This window comes from Balaenoptera ricei, chromosome 11 (assembly GCF_028023285.1).
Source record: "Balaenoptera ricei isolate mBalRic1 chromosome 11, mBalRic1.hap2, whole genome shotgun sequence".
Taxonomy (NCBI): domain Eukaryota; kingdom Metazoa; phylum Chordata; class Mammalia; order Artiodactyla; family Balaenopteridae; genus Balaenoptera; species Balaenoptera ricei.
In genome coordinates, this window is record NC_082649.1 from 14,546,221 (window position 1) to 14,562,876 (window position 16,656).

At 40.3% G+C, this 16,656-nt stretch overlaps 1 protein-coding gene across 4 annotated transcripts in view; it reads left to right on the top strand.

The window, feature by feature from the left end:
* Nucleotides 1-16,656, top strand: part of KDM1B (lysine demethylase 1B) — a 56,576-nt gene that overhangs the window by 25,112 nt on the left and 14,808 nt on the right. For all 4 annotated transcript variants that reach the window (XM_059940682.1, XM_059940685.1, XM_059940684.1 and 1 more), the window contains 7 exons: nt 2,324-2,500; nt 2,874-2,948; nt 5,966-6,103; nt 6,993-7,164; nt 9,940-10,067; nt 11,104-11,235; nt 11,635-11,709. In XM_059940682.1, coding sequence (XP_059796665.1) covers nt 2,324-2,500; nt 2,874-2,948; nt 5,966-6,103; nt 6,993-7,164; nt 9,940-10,067; nt 11,104-11,235; nt 11,635-11,709 — 897 coding nt within the window. The remainder of the gene's footprint in view (nt 1-2,323; nt 2,501-2,873; nt 2,949-5,965; nt 6,104-6,992; nt 7,165-9,939; nt 10,068-11,103; nt 11,236-11,634; nt 11,710-16,656) is intronic.

Sequence of the window (16,656 nt, forward strand, 5' to 3'; positions counted from 1 at the left end):
GAGGCTTTCCTGACCCTAGTGTTTTTCCAGTTTATTAATTTCTTCTGCAATTATTTGAGTGACTGCTGAATGCAGCACATTTTGCAAAACTGCCAAAGAAATCTTGATTAAAGAAAGATATTCCAGTTCCACCCTGGTATTTCACTGAATTAGACTCCAGTCTGAGATGACTTGATTAAGTTATGGCTATAAATGCAGTTTATACGAATTACACCCAGGTGAGTGGGTTGGGCAAGGTAGAATTATTCATTTCCTCTCCAGCAGGCTTGAGGGAGGTATTCAATAAACATTTGCTGAACTAAACAAAACTGTGGTCAGAATTTCCTGTAAATATGTTGTGAAGATGCACTTTTCAGAAACAGCCTTGGGTTCATTTTTCTTCCCATTTCTTTTTAGTTGACTTTGAAATTTGACTTATACAGGAGAAGAATCTTATAAAAAAAAAATCCTCCACTTATCAGTGTGGATCTATTTTAATTTGTAATAAGAAGATGGCGAGTATCGTATCTATTTAATACTCTAGTGGGAAAACTCAAATATGGTTGCTTTAAAGGGGTCAGTCTTTGAAATGATTTTTTAAATCTTTATTTATTTTATTTTTATGGCTGCGTCAGGTCTTAGTTGTGGCACGCAGGATCTTTCTTTGCGGAGCGCGGGATCTTTCATAGTGATTTTTTTTTTTTGACATCATGAATACAAACACGTGTTTTAATCTTGTGCAGCAATCCAAGCCAATGTTGTACACGTTATTTCTTTCACATTTTGAGTATATAGTCATCTTCCTGTGTTCAGGTTCTGTTGGAGCTGGAGCTTGGGGACAAGTAGAGGAGAGGCCGGGGTGGGTCGGCCCCCTCCCTGCTCTGCCACCGCCCACATGGCCCAAGCCTGTTCTAACTTCATGACACTGGGCAGAGGCCACATTACTCTTGAATCTTTGAAACGGACCAAGGCCTTGCCAAAGCTGCTGGGGTGAAAAGAGAAAGGCAGTGTCTTTTTTTTTTTTTTTTTTTTACAAGTTCCTAAGTCCATTCCCCCCATGTCTTTTTTTTTTTTTTTTTTTTTTTTAATTTATTTTTGGCTGTGTTGGGTCTTCGTTTCTGTGCGAGGGCTTTCTCCAGTTGCGGCAAGCGGGGCCACTCTTCATCGCCGTGCGCGGGCCTCTCACTGTCGTGGCCTCTCCCGTTGCGGAGCACAGGCTCCAGACATGCAGGCTCCAGACACGCAGGCTCCAGACACGCAGGCTCAGTAGTTGTGGCTCACGGGCGTAGCTGCTCCGCGGCATGTGGGATCATCCCAGACCAGGGCTCGAACCCGTGTCCCCTGCATTGGTAGGCAGATTCTTAACCACTGCGCCACCAGGGAAGCCCCATTTCCCCCCTGTGTTATCAGTGATGAGTTTCCAGCTTTTTCTGCTGCCAGTGCAAGCAGCATCCTGGGTTTCTGTAATGGCCTTTGTTGTGTGGCTTATTGAGTCAGGAATATATTTGTGGTATGGTCTGCCTCCCCACTCCCCGGGTCAGTCATTCTCTGTGAGGGGAAACTTAGGTGATAAAACGCAGATTGCTGTGTGCTTCTTTTGTCCCTTTCTCCTTTTTTTTCCTTCTCCAGGCAGACCTTCCTTTGGTCTTACTATATCTTAGTGGTAAATGATGGATTCCAATTACCTGGAGAGGTGTTTTTTTTTTTTTAAATTGTAGTAAAACACACACAACATAAAATTTACCATTTTTACCCTTTTAACCACTGTAAAATGGATAATTCAGTGGCATTAAATACGTATACAGTATTGTGTAACCTTCAGTTCTATGTAGTTCTAGAACTTTTTCATTACCGCAAGAGGAAACTCCACACCCATTTAGCAGAGACTCCCCATTCCTCCCTTCCCCCAGCTTCTGAAAACTACTAGCCTACTTTCTGTCTCTATAAGATTTGCCTGTTCTGGGTATTTCATATAAACAGAATCATACAATACGTGGCCTTTTGAAACTAGCTTCTTCGCTTAGCATAATGTTTTCAAGGTTCATTCCTGTTGTAGCATGCATCAGCACTTCATTTCTTTTTATGACCAAATAATATTCCATGTATGGATAGACCACCTTTCCTTTATCCTTTCATCCACTGATGGACACTTGGTTGTTCTGGCAATTTGAATAGTGCTGCTGTGAATTTTTTTTGAACCTATGTTTTTAGTTCTTTCCAGTAAATACATGGGAGTGGAATTGCCGGGTCATATGGTAATTCTACGTTTCACTTTCTGAGGAACCAAGAGTTGTTTTTGGTTGGTTGGTTGGTTTTAACAGTTTGGTTTTATTTCCAAACACAGGAAGCTCTTACTCCTCAGAAATGTATTCCTCACATCATCGTCCGGGGTCTCGTGCGCATCCGATGTGTTCAGGAAGTGGAGAGGATACTTTATTTTATGACGAGGAAAGGTCTCATCAACACAGGAGTTCTCACTGTCGGCACTGACCAGCATCTTCTTCCTAAAGATTACCACAACGTAGGTGACTGTAGCTCTAGCAATACTACCACCATCGGTCATGATAAATGCTAGTACATTAATGTTCATAATACAAGTAAAACTCCCGTAAGCACTATAAAAGTTATAAGGCAAGACTTTTGTAGAATATGCATTTCTCCAAGGGAAGAGAATATCAATCACTGTTCCTCTAGACAGTAGAAAGGAGGAAGGGCTGACTCAGGACAAGTACTAATGTATTCCTTAGGGAAATAACTTGTACAGACAGGACATCAAGGAAATACAGATGAACGAACAGTTGCTTGGCAGTTAGTACCTTCTGTTATATTGTTTTCATTGCTCTAATTGGATTTTTGTTTCTTTTTCTTTTCTTTCTCTTTTTTTTTTGGTAAAGAAATCAGTCATCATTATTGGGGCTGGTCCAGCAGGATTAGCAGCTGCTAGGCAACTGCATAACTTTGGAATTAAGGTAAGAGTTGGGGGACATGGAGGCGGAAACGGATGGTTAACTGCTCCTTTGGTCCAAATGTTCTAAGACTTGGAAACTAGTTTCTGATTTTAGCAAAGCATGCTAAATACATTATATCTTTATATCTTTACAATAGATCCTAGAAAAGATACAAAATTTGAAATTGGTTTAATTAAAGAAAGGTAGAGGAAGTAGAAACTCCAGCAGCTTTGGAGAGGATTTTAGACTATGATGGGCAAAACGCAAGAGACTCTAAGATGACATTAAAGCAGAAATTCTTGGGACTTCCCTGGCGGTCCAGTGGTTAAGACTCCGCGCCCCTGCTGCAGGGGACATGGGTTCGATCCCTGGTCAGGGAACGAAGATCCTGCATGCCACGTGGTGTGGCCAAAAAATAAAATAAAATAAAATAAAAAGTAAAATAAAAAAAGCAGAAATTCTTGACATGTCGTTATTGACACAGCAGCGAAGAAAAAGCCCTTGTTTCTGCAATAGTTTGAGACAACAAATAGCAGCTTGGAAATTCACCATTTCCTGCATAAAAGTTAATGAAATATCCAGTTACATTTTCTTATGCAAATCACACTTTGAACCTTACTCTGGAAAACAAAAATCTTTGCTTTTGGAAGCAGGATTGAAAGAGTTAATCCAGGGTTAAGACAGAATTATGTGTCTTTTAAAGTACTATATATTTTTGAGGTAGCCTTCTTCCCCAAGGAGAAGGATATTATTTCGTTTTATCTAGTATGTTGCCTTATTCTAGTTGTTCAAAATTAGCCAAAATAGAGACAATTACAAAAAAACAAAAATTGTGCAATTCAGTATCTAATTAAAATTAGCCAAAATAGAGACGATTACAAAAAAAGAAAAATTGTGCAATTCAGTATCTAATTTCCGTTAGATTCATTCAAATCTTCCAAATTTCTGGGACTTCTATGTCTGATTCATTTCTCCTTTTTTAAAAACTTGTTTTGCAAGGACTTTGGTCTTCCGTTAAACCAAACGTGAAAATCAATTTGGTAGAATTGAATTAGTCTTTCGCTGTACTCTCTCTGGCTGAAAGAAACAACTTCTTTTTCACAACGTTTTCCTCTGCTGGAGGAGTTTCGGCAATGAGAAAGTTTTCAATGGCTCTGCCTAAGAGGTTTTCCTTTTGGTGGAATGCAAGACTTACGTCTTGGATTCTATATATATTGCTGACAAAACAGAAGAATCTGAGTTGAATGTATAAGAAGTGTGTTTGCATTTCAAAATATTGTCTAAGTGGTATTAAGCTATGAGGTGTTTTAATTGGTCATTTATGTATTTCAGCATTAGATATTAGGGCCAAGGTTTCTTGTTCGTTTTTCACTTGGGAAACCCACAGATTATGTTACAAGGAAGGTTAGTCCTAGCCAAGGACTAGGAGGGGTGCTGTCTTTAATGTTCAGCCTTCCTCTTATAGACTAAAAAGAAACTAGAAACGGATGGTTCTGAGTTCATCTGAAGTCAGAGAAAGAAGGTGAGGAGGGGAGAATCACAAGCTGTAGCCTTTCTAGTTGGAGAAAATGAGAAATATAGGTCCAAGGAAGAAGAATATTCAGGGGACCTCTGTTATTCTCCCCTTTCTCTAAGGAGACCCTGGGGAGGCCACCCCTCTCCCTCGTGGTGAGGAAGTGCACTCCTCCTAAGAGATGGTTAGCTCGGGGAGCCTCCTGGAGCAATTTGAAGGAATGCTTTTAGGGATCCAGAAATGAAAGGACTGGTTTTGCCCTGAAGAGGATTCACATTTTCAGTTACTACAACCAAGGGCAGTGAAGCTCTCTGAGCCACAGGGCTGTCCACCTGAGAGCAGCTCCCACCACCACCAGCATCAGAAATTTGGAGGAGATAAAACGGTCTGGGTGTGGGACCAACCTGCTTTGGCCAAGCCTGTGAGGCCATACTTAGATATAATGACATATGATTTTTTTTTAAATAATAGTCATAGGGAAGTTAAGGCCTGTTTACAATGCTAAAGGAATTTTGCTACAGACATAGATATTTCATAGGACAAAACCACCTCTTTAACTTAGTCTTTAAGAGTGCCTTTTAATGTATGGAATACTATTTAACAAAAGCTTTCAATACGCATTTCACATGCTAGTTCATCCAGTCTTATCATTTTGGGATTTGAGAGGAAACAGTTTGAGGGGCTTCTCCAGCAGACCACTCATTTACTCCTTGCTAGAGCCTGGGTTGTTTGTTTTTAACATCTACTTTGGCTCCTATTCACACTGCCCTCTTTTTTTTTAAAATTTATTTTATTGAAGTAGAGTTGATTTACAGTTTGTTAATTTCTGCTGTACAGCAAAGTGATTCAGTTATACATATAGGTATGTATACATTCTTTTCCATTATGGTTTATCACAGGATATTGAATATAGTTTCCTGTGCTATACAGTAGGACCTTGTTGTTTATCCATTCTATATATAATAGTTTGCATCTGCTAATCCCAAACTCCCAATTCATCCCTCCCCCTTAGCAACCACAAGTCTGTTCTTTGTGTCTGTGAGTCTGTTTCTGTTTTGTAATAAGTTCATTTGTGGCATATTTTAGATTCCACGTATAAGTGATATCATATGGTAGTTGTCTTTCTCTTTCTGACTTACTTCGCTCAGTATGATCATCTCTAGGTCCATCCATGTTGCTGCAAATGGCATTATTTCATTCTTTTTTATGGCTAAGTAGTATTCCATTGTATATATGTACCACATCTTCTTTATCCATTCGTCGTTGGACATTTAGGTTGTTTTCATATCTAAGCTATTGTGAATAGTGCTGCTATGAACATAGGGGTGCATGTATCTTTTTGAATTATAGTTTTGTCTGGATATATGCCCAGGAGTGGGATTGCTGGATCATATGCACACTGCCCTCTTTTTAAAGTTGTTTCTCTAATAATATAATAATACATTAACGAGATATGAAACTCATTTAACAGTGTCACTGTACATTTATACTGCATCCTATTCAGCTTCCCTGACTGTCTTTTTAGGTGACTGTCCTGGAGGCCAAAGACAGAATTGGAGGCCGAGTGTGGGATGATAAGTCTTTCACAGGCGTCACAGTGGGACGAGGAGCCCAGATTGTCAACGGCTGTATTAACAACCCAGTAGCACTCATGTGCGAACAAGTGGGTTTCTTTAAGATTTGTATTGTAGATAAAGAAAAGAAAAAATTGTCTCAGTTTGCTGGTGTGCAGTATTAATATGCTTCTAAATAATATGTAACAACCCCAAAATGATTTCTTGCCCCCTCATTCCCTCTGAAAAGTAAACAAGAACAAGTATAGTTCTTCCTTTCTGCGAAGGTGGAACTAGAGGACTTAAAATATTCCCCCCTGCCCCAAGGTCTTTAATTGTATTTGTGCATTATTTGCAGGCCACTTGTTTAGGGTTGCCAGGTTAAGCAAACAAAATTACAGAATGCCCACTTACATTTGACTTTCAGATAAACAACAATAATTTTTTTAGTATAAGTATGTCCCAAATATTACATGGGATATTTTGCATGCAATATTTGGGACATACTTATACTAAAAAAAAAAAGTATTCATTGTTTATCTGAGAATCAAATCTTTCATCAGGCAAACCTACCTAGTGTCTTTGAAGACCTATGGTAGGCCCAAGGATTCTTCTGAACTATTTATTGACAATCAATTCAATTTCAACTTCTGTGAGTGTTTGTGTGTTTGTGTGCTCTTTCACATGAGATTCCCTAGAGGAAATAGGATGTCAGAGCAGGGAGAGGCGGTGCACAGCTATAGCGTCTGAAACATTGATAAATATTGGCTGGAAAGCTGTGGAGGGCGTGGCATAGAAGCTGTTGCTGGCACCCTTACATTCTCAGATTCCATGCTGGTTTTTCACTGCCTTACTTTGCTGCCATTCCCCAATCAGCATTTGTTTTTGAGAGGTCCTAGACCCTTTTCTCCATGAGAGCTCTGTCTGATTTCAGCTTAGAACCTGTACCTGTTTTTTCCAGGGAAAACTTTTCACCTTCTTATTCTTATTATTTTGAAGCTTGGCATCAGCATGCATAAATTTGGAGAAAGATGTGACTTAATTCAGGAAGGTGGAAGAATAACTGACCCCACTATTGACAAGCGCATGGATTTTCATTTTAATGCTCTCTTGGATGTGGTCTCTGAGTGGAGGAAGGATAAGACTCAGCTCCAAGATGTCCCTTTAGGAGGTATGGGGAGAATGGTGTTCTGATTGTTCCATCTGAGTCTCATTCTAACCTAAGCTTGATTAGCGATAGCATCATTCATCCACAAGCCTGGATGGATGCAATAAGAATAGTCCTTAGGAGCGTTCCTTTTGAACTGACCGTTCCACAGAGGGTCGCAGAGCTGCCTCAGGGACCTTTAGATGCGTGTGTGTGTGTGCGTGCACACACAAGTCTTTACACAATAGCCAATGTTAAAAAAAATTATTTAAATGTTTAATTTTCAATTTCCCAGACAGAAGAGCTTACTTTTAAGGAAGCCTGTGGTAAGCTCTATGTGAATAACAAGCCACCACATAATGACTCTTCTAGATAAGAGTTCCTGTGTGAAAAGATTTCTTTTGTTTTTCTTTTTTGGACAGAGGTTAAGATTTTTTTCCAGAATATTTTGTTTAAGAATGCAAGACTCTGTATTATGATTTAAGAATTTTAATTCAAAGTTTTTAGGCTTTGGTACTAAATGGACAATATTCACCACAACCCTTTAGAAAACCTGGCTGTAACAGCTCATTTCCCTGCGGGCGCCCGCTGAGATCTTACTATATTGCTTCTTAAATTGATATTTATTTAACCTACAATTTCATGACCTGAATGTATTCACTTGTAATTCTTGGAAGCATGTCGGAGTTTCTTACAGTATGAGCATTTGAATTCAGTTGGCAGGGTATTAATTTGCTTTAGCTATGTGTTTCTGTGCGAGGGGTCTCAAGTCTCCGTCCTGGCATACGCTCTGTCTCGGTTTGGGGTACATTTCTCAGTAGCAGGGACTGTCTGTCTCCTCTTTTTATCCTCTCTCCCCGCCTGCCCCACTGCCCCACGCTGCTAACCCCCCTCCCCCCCACCCCGGAGGCCTCAATTCTTCGCCTCTGAGACCAACCCACATTCTAATCGCCCTTAGTAAGTGTTGACTGACAAACCATAACAGAACATTTTTAGAAACTTACTGGGGTTGACAGGGAACATTTAACCAAATGTGGTGTCCAGACCAAGTGGTGAGTTGTTGAATTTTCTGGAAATGAAGACGGCGACTAGGCGGAGTGGCAGGATGTTCTCAGAATCTGATTAGTGTTTTTGCACATGTGTGGTAGTCGCTGGGTGGGGGTTTTCTTTACAATTCTTTCAGGGCCACCAAATACAAAAGTTAATAATATTGCTTTGTCTTGGCTTTACTTAAAACAAGTTATTAAGGGAAGATCAGCAACACTTACTGTGTAAGTAGTTGTTTCATCTTATTAGTATATTTTTGGAAAAGCTTTAATAATAGTGCGCACATCTCTACATGAGGTTACAGTTAGAGCCTGCCTAGCGGTATCTCAGCTGTCTGAGCTCTCACCTTATTAGCATTTAGCTGAAAAGACAAAAATATAAATACTAAGAAGCTAGAGTGAATTTCACAAAGCAAATATACTAAAGCTTTTAAACGTTATTTACGTAGAAATCACACTAAGGCTTCTCTCAGTCTGTTTATACTGTTCTAGCAGTCTTGGTTCTTCCCACACCTCTACAAAACCTAAAGGAAAACAGAAACTACATAGCAGGAGGCAGGAGTGGGATTGCTACATAAAGGTATTAAAAGTGGAAAAAAGCCCAGTGGTCTAGGGGCAAAAGCCTAGCACAGAGGTGCCACAGACATCCCCATACTACAGTCTAGCATAAGAATGGAACATTTTAATGAGAACCTTGAGTTGTCAAAAAAAAAAAAGTTAACTGATACTCAGTTCTGTTTCTAGTCAAGCATGTGCACAATACTTTATAGAAGCTTTGAGACTGCAGTGTATCTGTTGGGTGGTTGTCATCACTGGGAAGGTTATAAAGTAACCTGTGCTAAGATTCTTATAATTTGTCAGGCACAAGCCTTCCCCCGCCCCCCAAAAAAAAGAATCTAAGACAATCATTGGAACGATGTCACGGGGCCGTGTATATGTAGTTGAAAGTTCCAGGTGAATGGGATAGATAAGTGCTGGGGGTTGATAACCAAGGAGCAATTCCTGAGGCTGGTAGTGACCAGGTGATGCTGGTCTGTAAAGGATGGATGGGACCGGGGTGGGGAGCGCATTCCAGGGAGGGGCGTGGTAGTAGCAGACTTTGCAGGGTTGGCATTTACCAGGAAAAGATTGAGCAGCAGTGCAGCAGAGCCTGTGAGTGGGCAGGTGGTGTTTGCTGTCTTTGGAAAGGCTAAAAATGTGCTAACACTGTCTGGCTGTGGGTTTTGGAATTTATTACATAGGCAATGGAGAACCATTAATTAAAGGTGTTGAGCCAGAGGGTTGGCATGGTGAAAGTCCATGATGGAATATTTGGAATGTTTGGGAGAGATGATAGCCAGTAGTCAATCTATGATAGGTCTCTTAGTTGAAGTGAGCTGTTATAAGAACTTGACTTTAAGGTGATGGCAGTAGGACCAGGAAGGGAATGGGAATCCTCTCTCTGTCTTTATATGTGCAAGGGTTACTTTTCCTTTATCTTGAGCAAAAGAAGAAATAGTTTCTCAACTAAGCAGAAATGAAACATGGTTGAAGACATAGAACCTGCATAGTTTTGTTCCCCATTAAGATAAGCCTTTACTTCCTGAGAGAAACCAACCTTATCAAGACAGATACTCTTTCCCCCTGAGTTTACCTGGGAAAGGTCTTCAGAAGTTTGGGGCCTTGCAGGTTGAAGGAGGTGGAACGCAAAAGATAAGGAATTCGAGAATAATGTTAAAGTTTTTTTTTCTGCTTTGCTCCATTCCCATTGCAGAAAAGATAGAGGAGATCTACAAAGCTTTTATTAAGGAGTCTGGAATCCAATTCAGTGAGCTGGAAGAGCAGGTCCTTCAGTTCCATCTCAGTAACCTGGAATATGCCTGTGGCAACAACCTCCATCAGGTGGGCTTTGAAGACGCTTGTTTCTGTGTATGTGTGTGTTTTATATATTGAAATATTTAGCCTGGGATGGTCTGGATAAACGGGGAACAATGGGTCTGCTGCTTAAAAGATCAAAAACCAGGACTTTAGAGTATATGGACCCCACAGTGGTTTTGAAAAAAAATTTTTTTTAAAGCAAGAGAAACCTTTCTTCAAATAATGCCTGTGAAGACACCCAGTCCGTAAACCTGAATACAGGAGGGCTGCTGGGCTGAGTTAGGGAGGGGGCAAGAGCCAGTGTCCACCGCCCTCCTTGCCTTCCCCCTTGCCCTCCTTGGGGGCCCTCAAGCCATTTCTGTGCAACTGTGGGCTGAAAACACTGCTCCTAAGAAACCAGAATAGAGCATCTTCACAATTAGGATCTGTTCATCTTGCTAAAATAAATTTAAACTTGCCTAATTCATGTCACCAACTGTGATCTTGATACTTGGATATGCTGTACACTGCATAGCGGTTCTGTGGATGACCCCTCACTTAATAATCCTGTTTGGTGGGGCGGGCAGGGACAACAATTCATGTTTCCATTTGGTGATTCTTTGCAATTGGAATCACACTTTTCCAAAATCATGCTGCATTTCAGCGTCTATGGAATTTCCATGTTGAAGACATCTAGGTGGCATATTTATATATGGAGTTGATTGAGTGCAATTCTCCTCTCATGGAATTCTCCTTATCCAGGGTTGTTGATGTATAATACACCTTTCATTTTTATCAGGGAGTGGTACCCATGCCCAAATCATGTCTACCTTTTGTTCTAAAGTAAGCTTTCCTGTGCTTTATTGAGAGATCTCCTTTCCCTGGCAGCGGTGTCCACCTGGGTTTATCTATTCGCCGCCCCCACCACCACCCCCCCACCCCTGCCACCTTTCTCTTTTGCCCTCTGCCCTCTGGCCTGAGGTGGCCTTTCCCACCCTGGGGCTCCTGTTTTTGTCCCTCAGGCGCAGGCTCCAGGGTTTACACCACCTCTTGTTTCCCAACCTCTCCTGATGTTTCCCAGGTGTCTGCTCGCTCCTGGGACCACAATGAATTCTTTGCCCAGTTTGCCGGTGACCACACCCTCCTCACTCCCGGATACTCTGTCATCTTGGAAAAACTGGCAGAGGGACTGGACATTCGGCTCAGATCTCCAGTGAGTATCCACAGCGGTGGGGGGCTCTGGTTCGGTGGTGTTTGGAGAATGTGAAGTTTGGGGCATGTGGGTTACACAGGAGACAGGTGCCTGCTTTGATGTTCAGCCAGTGTCTGCAAATACTTTTGATGCCATGATCAGTCACATTATCCTTGTCGATTAGGTAGCTGCTGCTGTTTGGAAACAATAGTGGCTGAGATGCATTTTCATTAATAATCAAGGGGCTGAGTGAGAGTTCCCTGAAGTAGAAATAACTGCTGTTTAGTTCTCTGAATGCCAGGAAATGATTCCCTATAGCCTTGGAAATGTAAACTCCCATAAATAAGAGAATTGGAAAGGATCCTGGATCATATGGTTCCATCCCTCATTATGTTTTTCATAACTGTTTTTCTTGAGCAGGTACAGAGTATTGATTATTCTGGAGATGAAGTGCAAGTTACCACTACAGATGGGACAGAGTGTACAGCACAAAAGGTAAGCGCTGTGATTCCACTAGGTGCTGCCAGGGGCCTGGGAGTAAGGGAGACCAGTCTTTTCCACCAAGCAGTTTGCCTTTGGCAATCTGCCCAGAGCCTTGTTCGATATCTGGAGAGCTCTGTATCTCTACTTGTTGTGTGTGGATATGCAAATCAGATTTAATTATTCAAACACTATATCGATTCATGGCAGATGGAATTCTGAATAGTGTTTCTCAGAGTGGGTTCTGTGGTACATTAGTTCTGAGAGTTGACAAGAGAAGAAAACTTTGACCAAATTAGTTTGTAAAGTATTATATACTACAGTCTAAGTTTAGGGTTAAATAAGAGCACATTAAAGGCTCTGAGAAGTCCTGCATTTTAAAAACCTGTTTTACTTTGTGTAATTCAGTGGTTTCCAAGTTGGTGGTGTTTTTTGTTTTTGTACCATGGAAACTTTTTTTAAATCAGGTCAAAAACACTCTGCATTTTTATCTTGAAAGTGGCAGAAGTACTTTTATATCATTTGAATTTTTTGTAAACAGCTTTAGTAGGTGGACAGTGAAAGGTGCTGTAATGTAATATATGAAATCACACTGAGATTTCTGTAGTGTTGGAAAATAAAGTGTTGGGGGTGGAGGGGGATTAATAAAGCCCATAGAGTTATTTAAATTTAGTTATGTCTGAAGTGATTACCAAAAAGTGTAGTTGATGAACCATCATTAGTTCCTAAACTAGCTGTGTTTTACGCTTTTCAGCTAGCTAAAAAAATATTTCGCAGTCCTTGATATTCATACAGAAATGAAGGATTGCATGTCAAATGGGAAAGACGGGGTAGAGTGTATGAGTCCAGGGGGATGGTTCCTCATATTATTCCTGCCATTTACTAGCTGGATAGTGAGTATTGGTCATATAGACTTTGGAGTAGCAGTAGTTCTCAATCCTGGCTGCACCTTAGAATCACCTGGGAGGTGCTTAAAAAGAAAGGTTGCCAAGCCCCACCCTGCAGAGATTCTTGCTGAATTGGTCTGGTCGTGTTTTTAAAGCTTCCCAAGTGATTCCAGCATGCGACCAGAGTTAAGAACCACTGGGCAACAGTGTTCTTATCTGTGAGTCCCCAGGTGAGAATCAGGCTAATATCTAATATTCTTCCTGGTGGTAAAAAAATTTTTTTAATATCACCTTATAAAATTGGAAGTCGGCTGATGGCTCAACCTCTGGTATTTTGTGACTTTGCCCCTTCGCATCCAGGACAACATGCTAGGTGTGCTTACCCTGCTGGGTCACCCTCTGCCTGACCCTGACCAGGCATATTTGCTTTCTTCCTTTGTATTCTGGCTCTTTAGAATAATTAGAACATAGTTTCAGGCTGTGATTCAAAGCCTGCTCTGAAATGAGGAAAGCAAATATGTTTATTTTTAGTAGTCAGCACAGATCACAAAGTTTCAATTGAAAGTTTCCCCAGCTTATAAGTGAAAGATCTCCAACCCAACAGCATACACCGATAAACACTTAACAAACTGTAATTCAGTCTAGGCTGCTTCCACTGAGACCTAGCGTTAATTCCTTACCAGGGTATGTTTATATCTTTTGCCTATTTGTTTACCTGAGTTTGTGTGTTTCTGAAAGCTTTTTTTTTTTTGTCATTAAGAAAACATCTAGATCTTATTTACTTACAGTCTTATATACCCAAGAGGGTAATTGTTCCTTTTTTTCTTTTTCTTTTGTTGCATGGTAGCTATTATCTATAACCACATTGAGGAGAGAGAACATGTTTTATATTTTATAAAATTTTCATGTGGCAGAAAATAGTGACAAAATCACAGGAAGAGCTCTGAACTTCCTGTGATCCTGGAGTTGGGGTTTCAATAGACATCTTTGATGAGGGTAGCAGTGGATATGGTCCTCAGTGTTCAGCTCCTTTCTCATCCAACTGTGTTATCCTGTACTACAGATGATGGAAAGTACACACATACACACACACATTTCCCAGGCTCCCTTGCAGCTGAGGGTCTAAATATGAATTGGGTCCAGCCTGTCAGAGGTACTCACTCGCATGAGATTTGGGGGGTGTGGTATGGCTTTTGCTTCACTTCTGCTGCCTTTGCTGCCAAGCAAAATGGTCTAGGTGTTGGGTTCTTCCACAGCCAGAACATTAGAAGTCCCAGGATCCACTCATTTACTACCTGGGAGTCAAGAGCCAGGGCATGAGGTATCCCTTTTGCTGGTGCAGCTTGTTCGATAAGTGGCATGTTTCTGGAGCTGGTAGCTGTAGTAATGGCTCCTGATTGTGACAGTGGTAACATGGTTCTGGAGCCAGAAATTTCTTTTTCTTTTTTTTTTTTTCATATTAGTTATCTATTTTATACACATCAGTGTATACATGTCAATCCCAGTCTCCCAATTTATCCCACCACCACCCCCACCCCCTGCCGCTTTCCCCCCTTGGTGGCCATACATTTGTTCTCTACATCTGTGTCTCTATTTCTGCCCTGCAAACCGGTTCATCTGTACCATTTTTCTAGATTACACATATATGCGTTAATATATGATATTTGTTTTTCTCTTTCTGACTTACTTCACTCTGTAGGACAGTCTCTAGGTCCATCCACGTCTCTACAAATGATCCAATTTTGTTCCTTTTTATAGCTGAGTAATATTACATTGTATATATGTGCCACATCTTCTTTAGCCGTTCATCTGTCGATGGGCATTTAGGTTGCTTCCATGACCTGGCTATTGTAAATAGTGCTGCAATGAACATTGTGGTACATGACTCTTTTTGAATTATGGTTTTCTCAGGGTATATGCCCAGTAGTGGGATTGCTGGGTCGTATGGTAATTCTACTTTTAGTTTTTTAAGGAACCTCCATACTGTTCTCCATAGTGGCTGTATCAATTTACATTCCCACCAACGGTGCAAGAGGGTCCCCTTTTCTCCACACCCTCTCCAGCATTTGTTGTTTGTAGATTTTCTGATGATGCCCATACTAACTGGTGTGAGGTGATACCTCATTGTAGTTTTGATTTGCATGTCTCTAATAATTAATGATGTTGAGCAGCTTTTCATGTGCTTCTTGGCCATCTGTATGTGTTCTTTGGAGAAATGTCTGTTTAGGTCTTCTGCCCATTTTCTGATTGGATTGTCTGTTTTTTTAATATTGAGCTGCATGAGCTGTTTATATATTTTGGAGATTAATCCTTTGTCCGTTAATTCGTTTGCAAATACTTTCTCCCATTTTGAGGGTTGTCTTTTCTTCTTGTTTATAGTTTCCTTTGCTGTGCAAAAGCTTTTAAGTTTCATTAGGTCCCATTTGTTGATTTTTGTTTTTATTTCCATTACTCTAGGAGGTGGATCAAAAAAGATCTTGCTGTGATTTATGTCAAAGAGTGTTCTTCCTATGTTTTCCTCTGAGAGTTTTATAGTGTCCGGTCTTACATTTAGGTCTTTAGTCCATTTTGAGTTTATTTTTATGTATGGTGTTAGGGAGTGTTCTAATTTCATTCTTTTACATGTAGGTGTCCAGTTTTCCCAGCACCACTTATTGAAGAGACTGTCTTTTCTCCACTGTATATCCTTGCCTCCTTTGTCATAGATTAGTTGACCATAGGTGTGTGGGTTTATCTCTGGGCTTTCTATCCTGTTCCATTCCATTCTATATTTCTGTTTTTGTGCCAGTACCATATTGTCTTGATTACTGTAGCTTTGTACTATAGTCTGAAGTCAGGGAGTCTGATTCCTCCAGCTGTGTTTTTTTCCCTCAAGACTGCTTTGGCTATTCGGGGTCTTTTGTGTCTCCTACAAATTTTAAGATTTTTTGTTCTAGCTCTGTAATAAATGCCATTGGTAATTTGATAGGGATTGCATTGAATCTGTAGACCGCTTTGGGTAGTATAGTCACTTTCACAATATTGTTTCTTCCAATCCAAGAACATGGTATATCTCTCCATCTGTTTGTGTCATCTTTGATTTCTTTCATCAGTGTCTTATAGTTTTCTGCATACAGGTCTTTTACCTCCTTAGGTAGGTTTCTGCATACAGGTCTTTTACCTCCTTAGGTAGGTTTATTCCTAGGTATTTTATTCTTTTTGTTGCAATGGTGAATGGGATTCTATCTGCAAACAGTGACAGTTTTACTTCTTCTTGTCCAGTTTGTATTCCTTTTACTTCTTGTTCTTCTCTGATTGCCGTGGCTAGGACTTCCAAAACTATGTTGAATAGTAGTGGTGAGAGTGGACATCCTTGTCTTGTTCCTGATCTTAGAGGAAATGCTTTCAGTTTTTCACCATTGAAAATGATGTTTGCTGTGGGTTTGTCGTATATGGCCTTTATTATGTTGAGGTAGGTTCCCTCTGTGCCCACTTTCTGGAGAGTTTTTATCATAAATAGGTGTTGAATTTTGTCAAAAGCTTTTCCTGCATCTATGGAGATGATCATATGTTTTTTATTCTTCAGTTTGTTAATATCGTGTATCATATTGATTGATTTGCGTATACTGAAGAATCCTTGCATCCTTGGGATAAATCCCACTTGATCATGGTGTATGATCCTTTTAATGTGTTGTTGGATTCTGTTTGCTAGTATTTTGTTGAGGATTTTTCAATCTATATTCATCAGTGATAATTGGTCTGTAATTTTCTTTTTTGGTAGTATCTTTGTCTGGTTTTGGTATCAGGGTGATGGTGGCCTCATAGAATGAGTTTGGGAGTGTTCCTTCCTCTGTAATTTTTTGGAAAGAGTTTGAGAAGGATGGGTGTTAGCTCTTCTCAGAATGTTTGATAGAATTCACCTTTGAAGCCATCTGGTCCTGGACTTTTGTTTGTTTGAATATTTTTAATCACAGTTTCAGTTTCAGTGCTTGTGATTGATCTGTTCATATTTTCTATTTCTTCCTGGTTCAGTCTTGGAAGGTTATACCTTCCTAAGAATTTGTCCATTTCTTCTGGGTTGTCCATTTTATTGGCA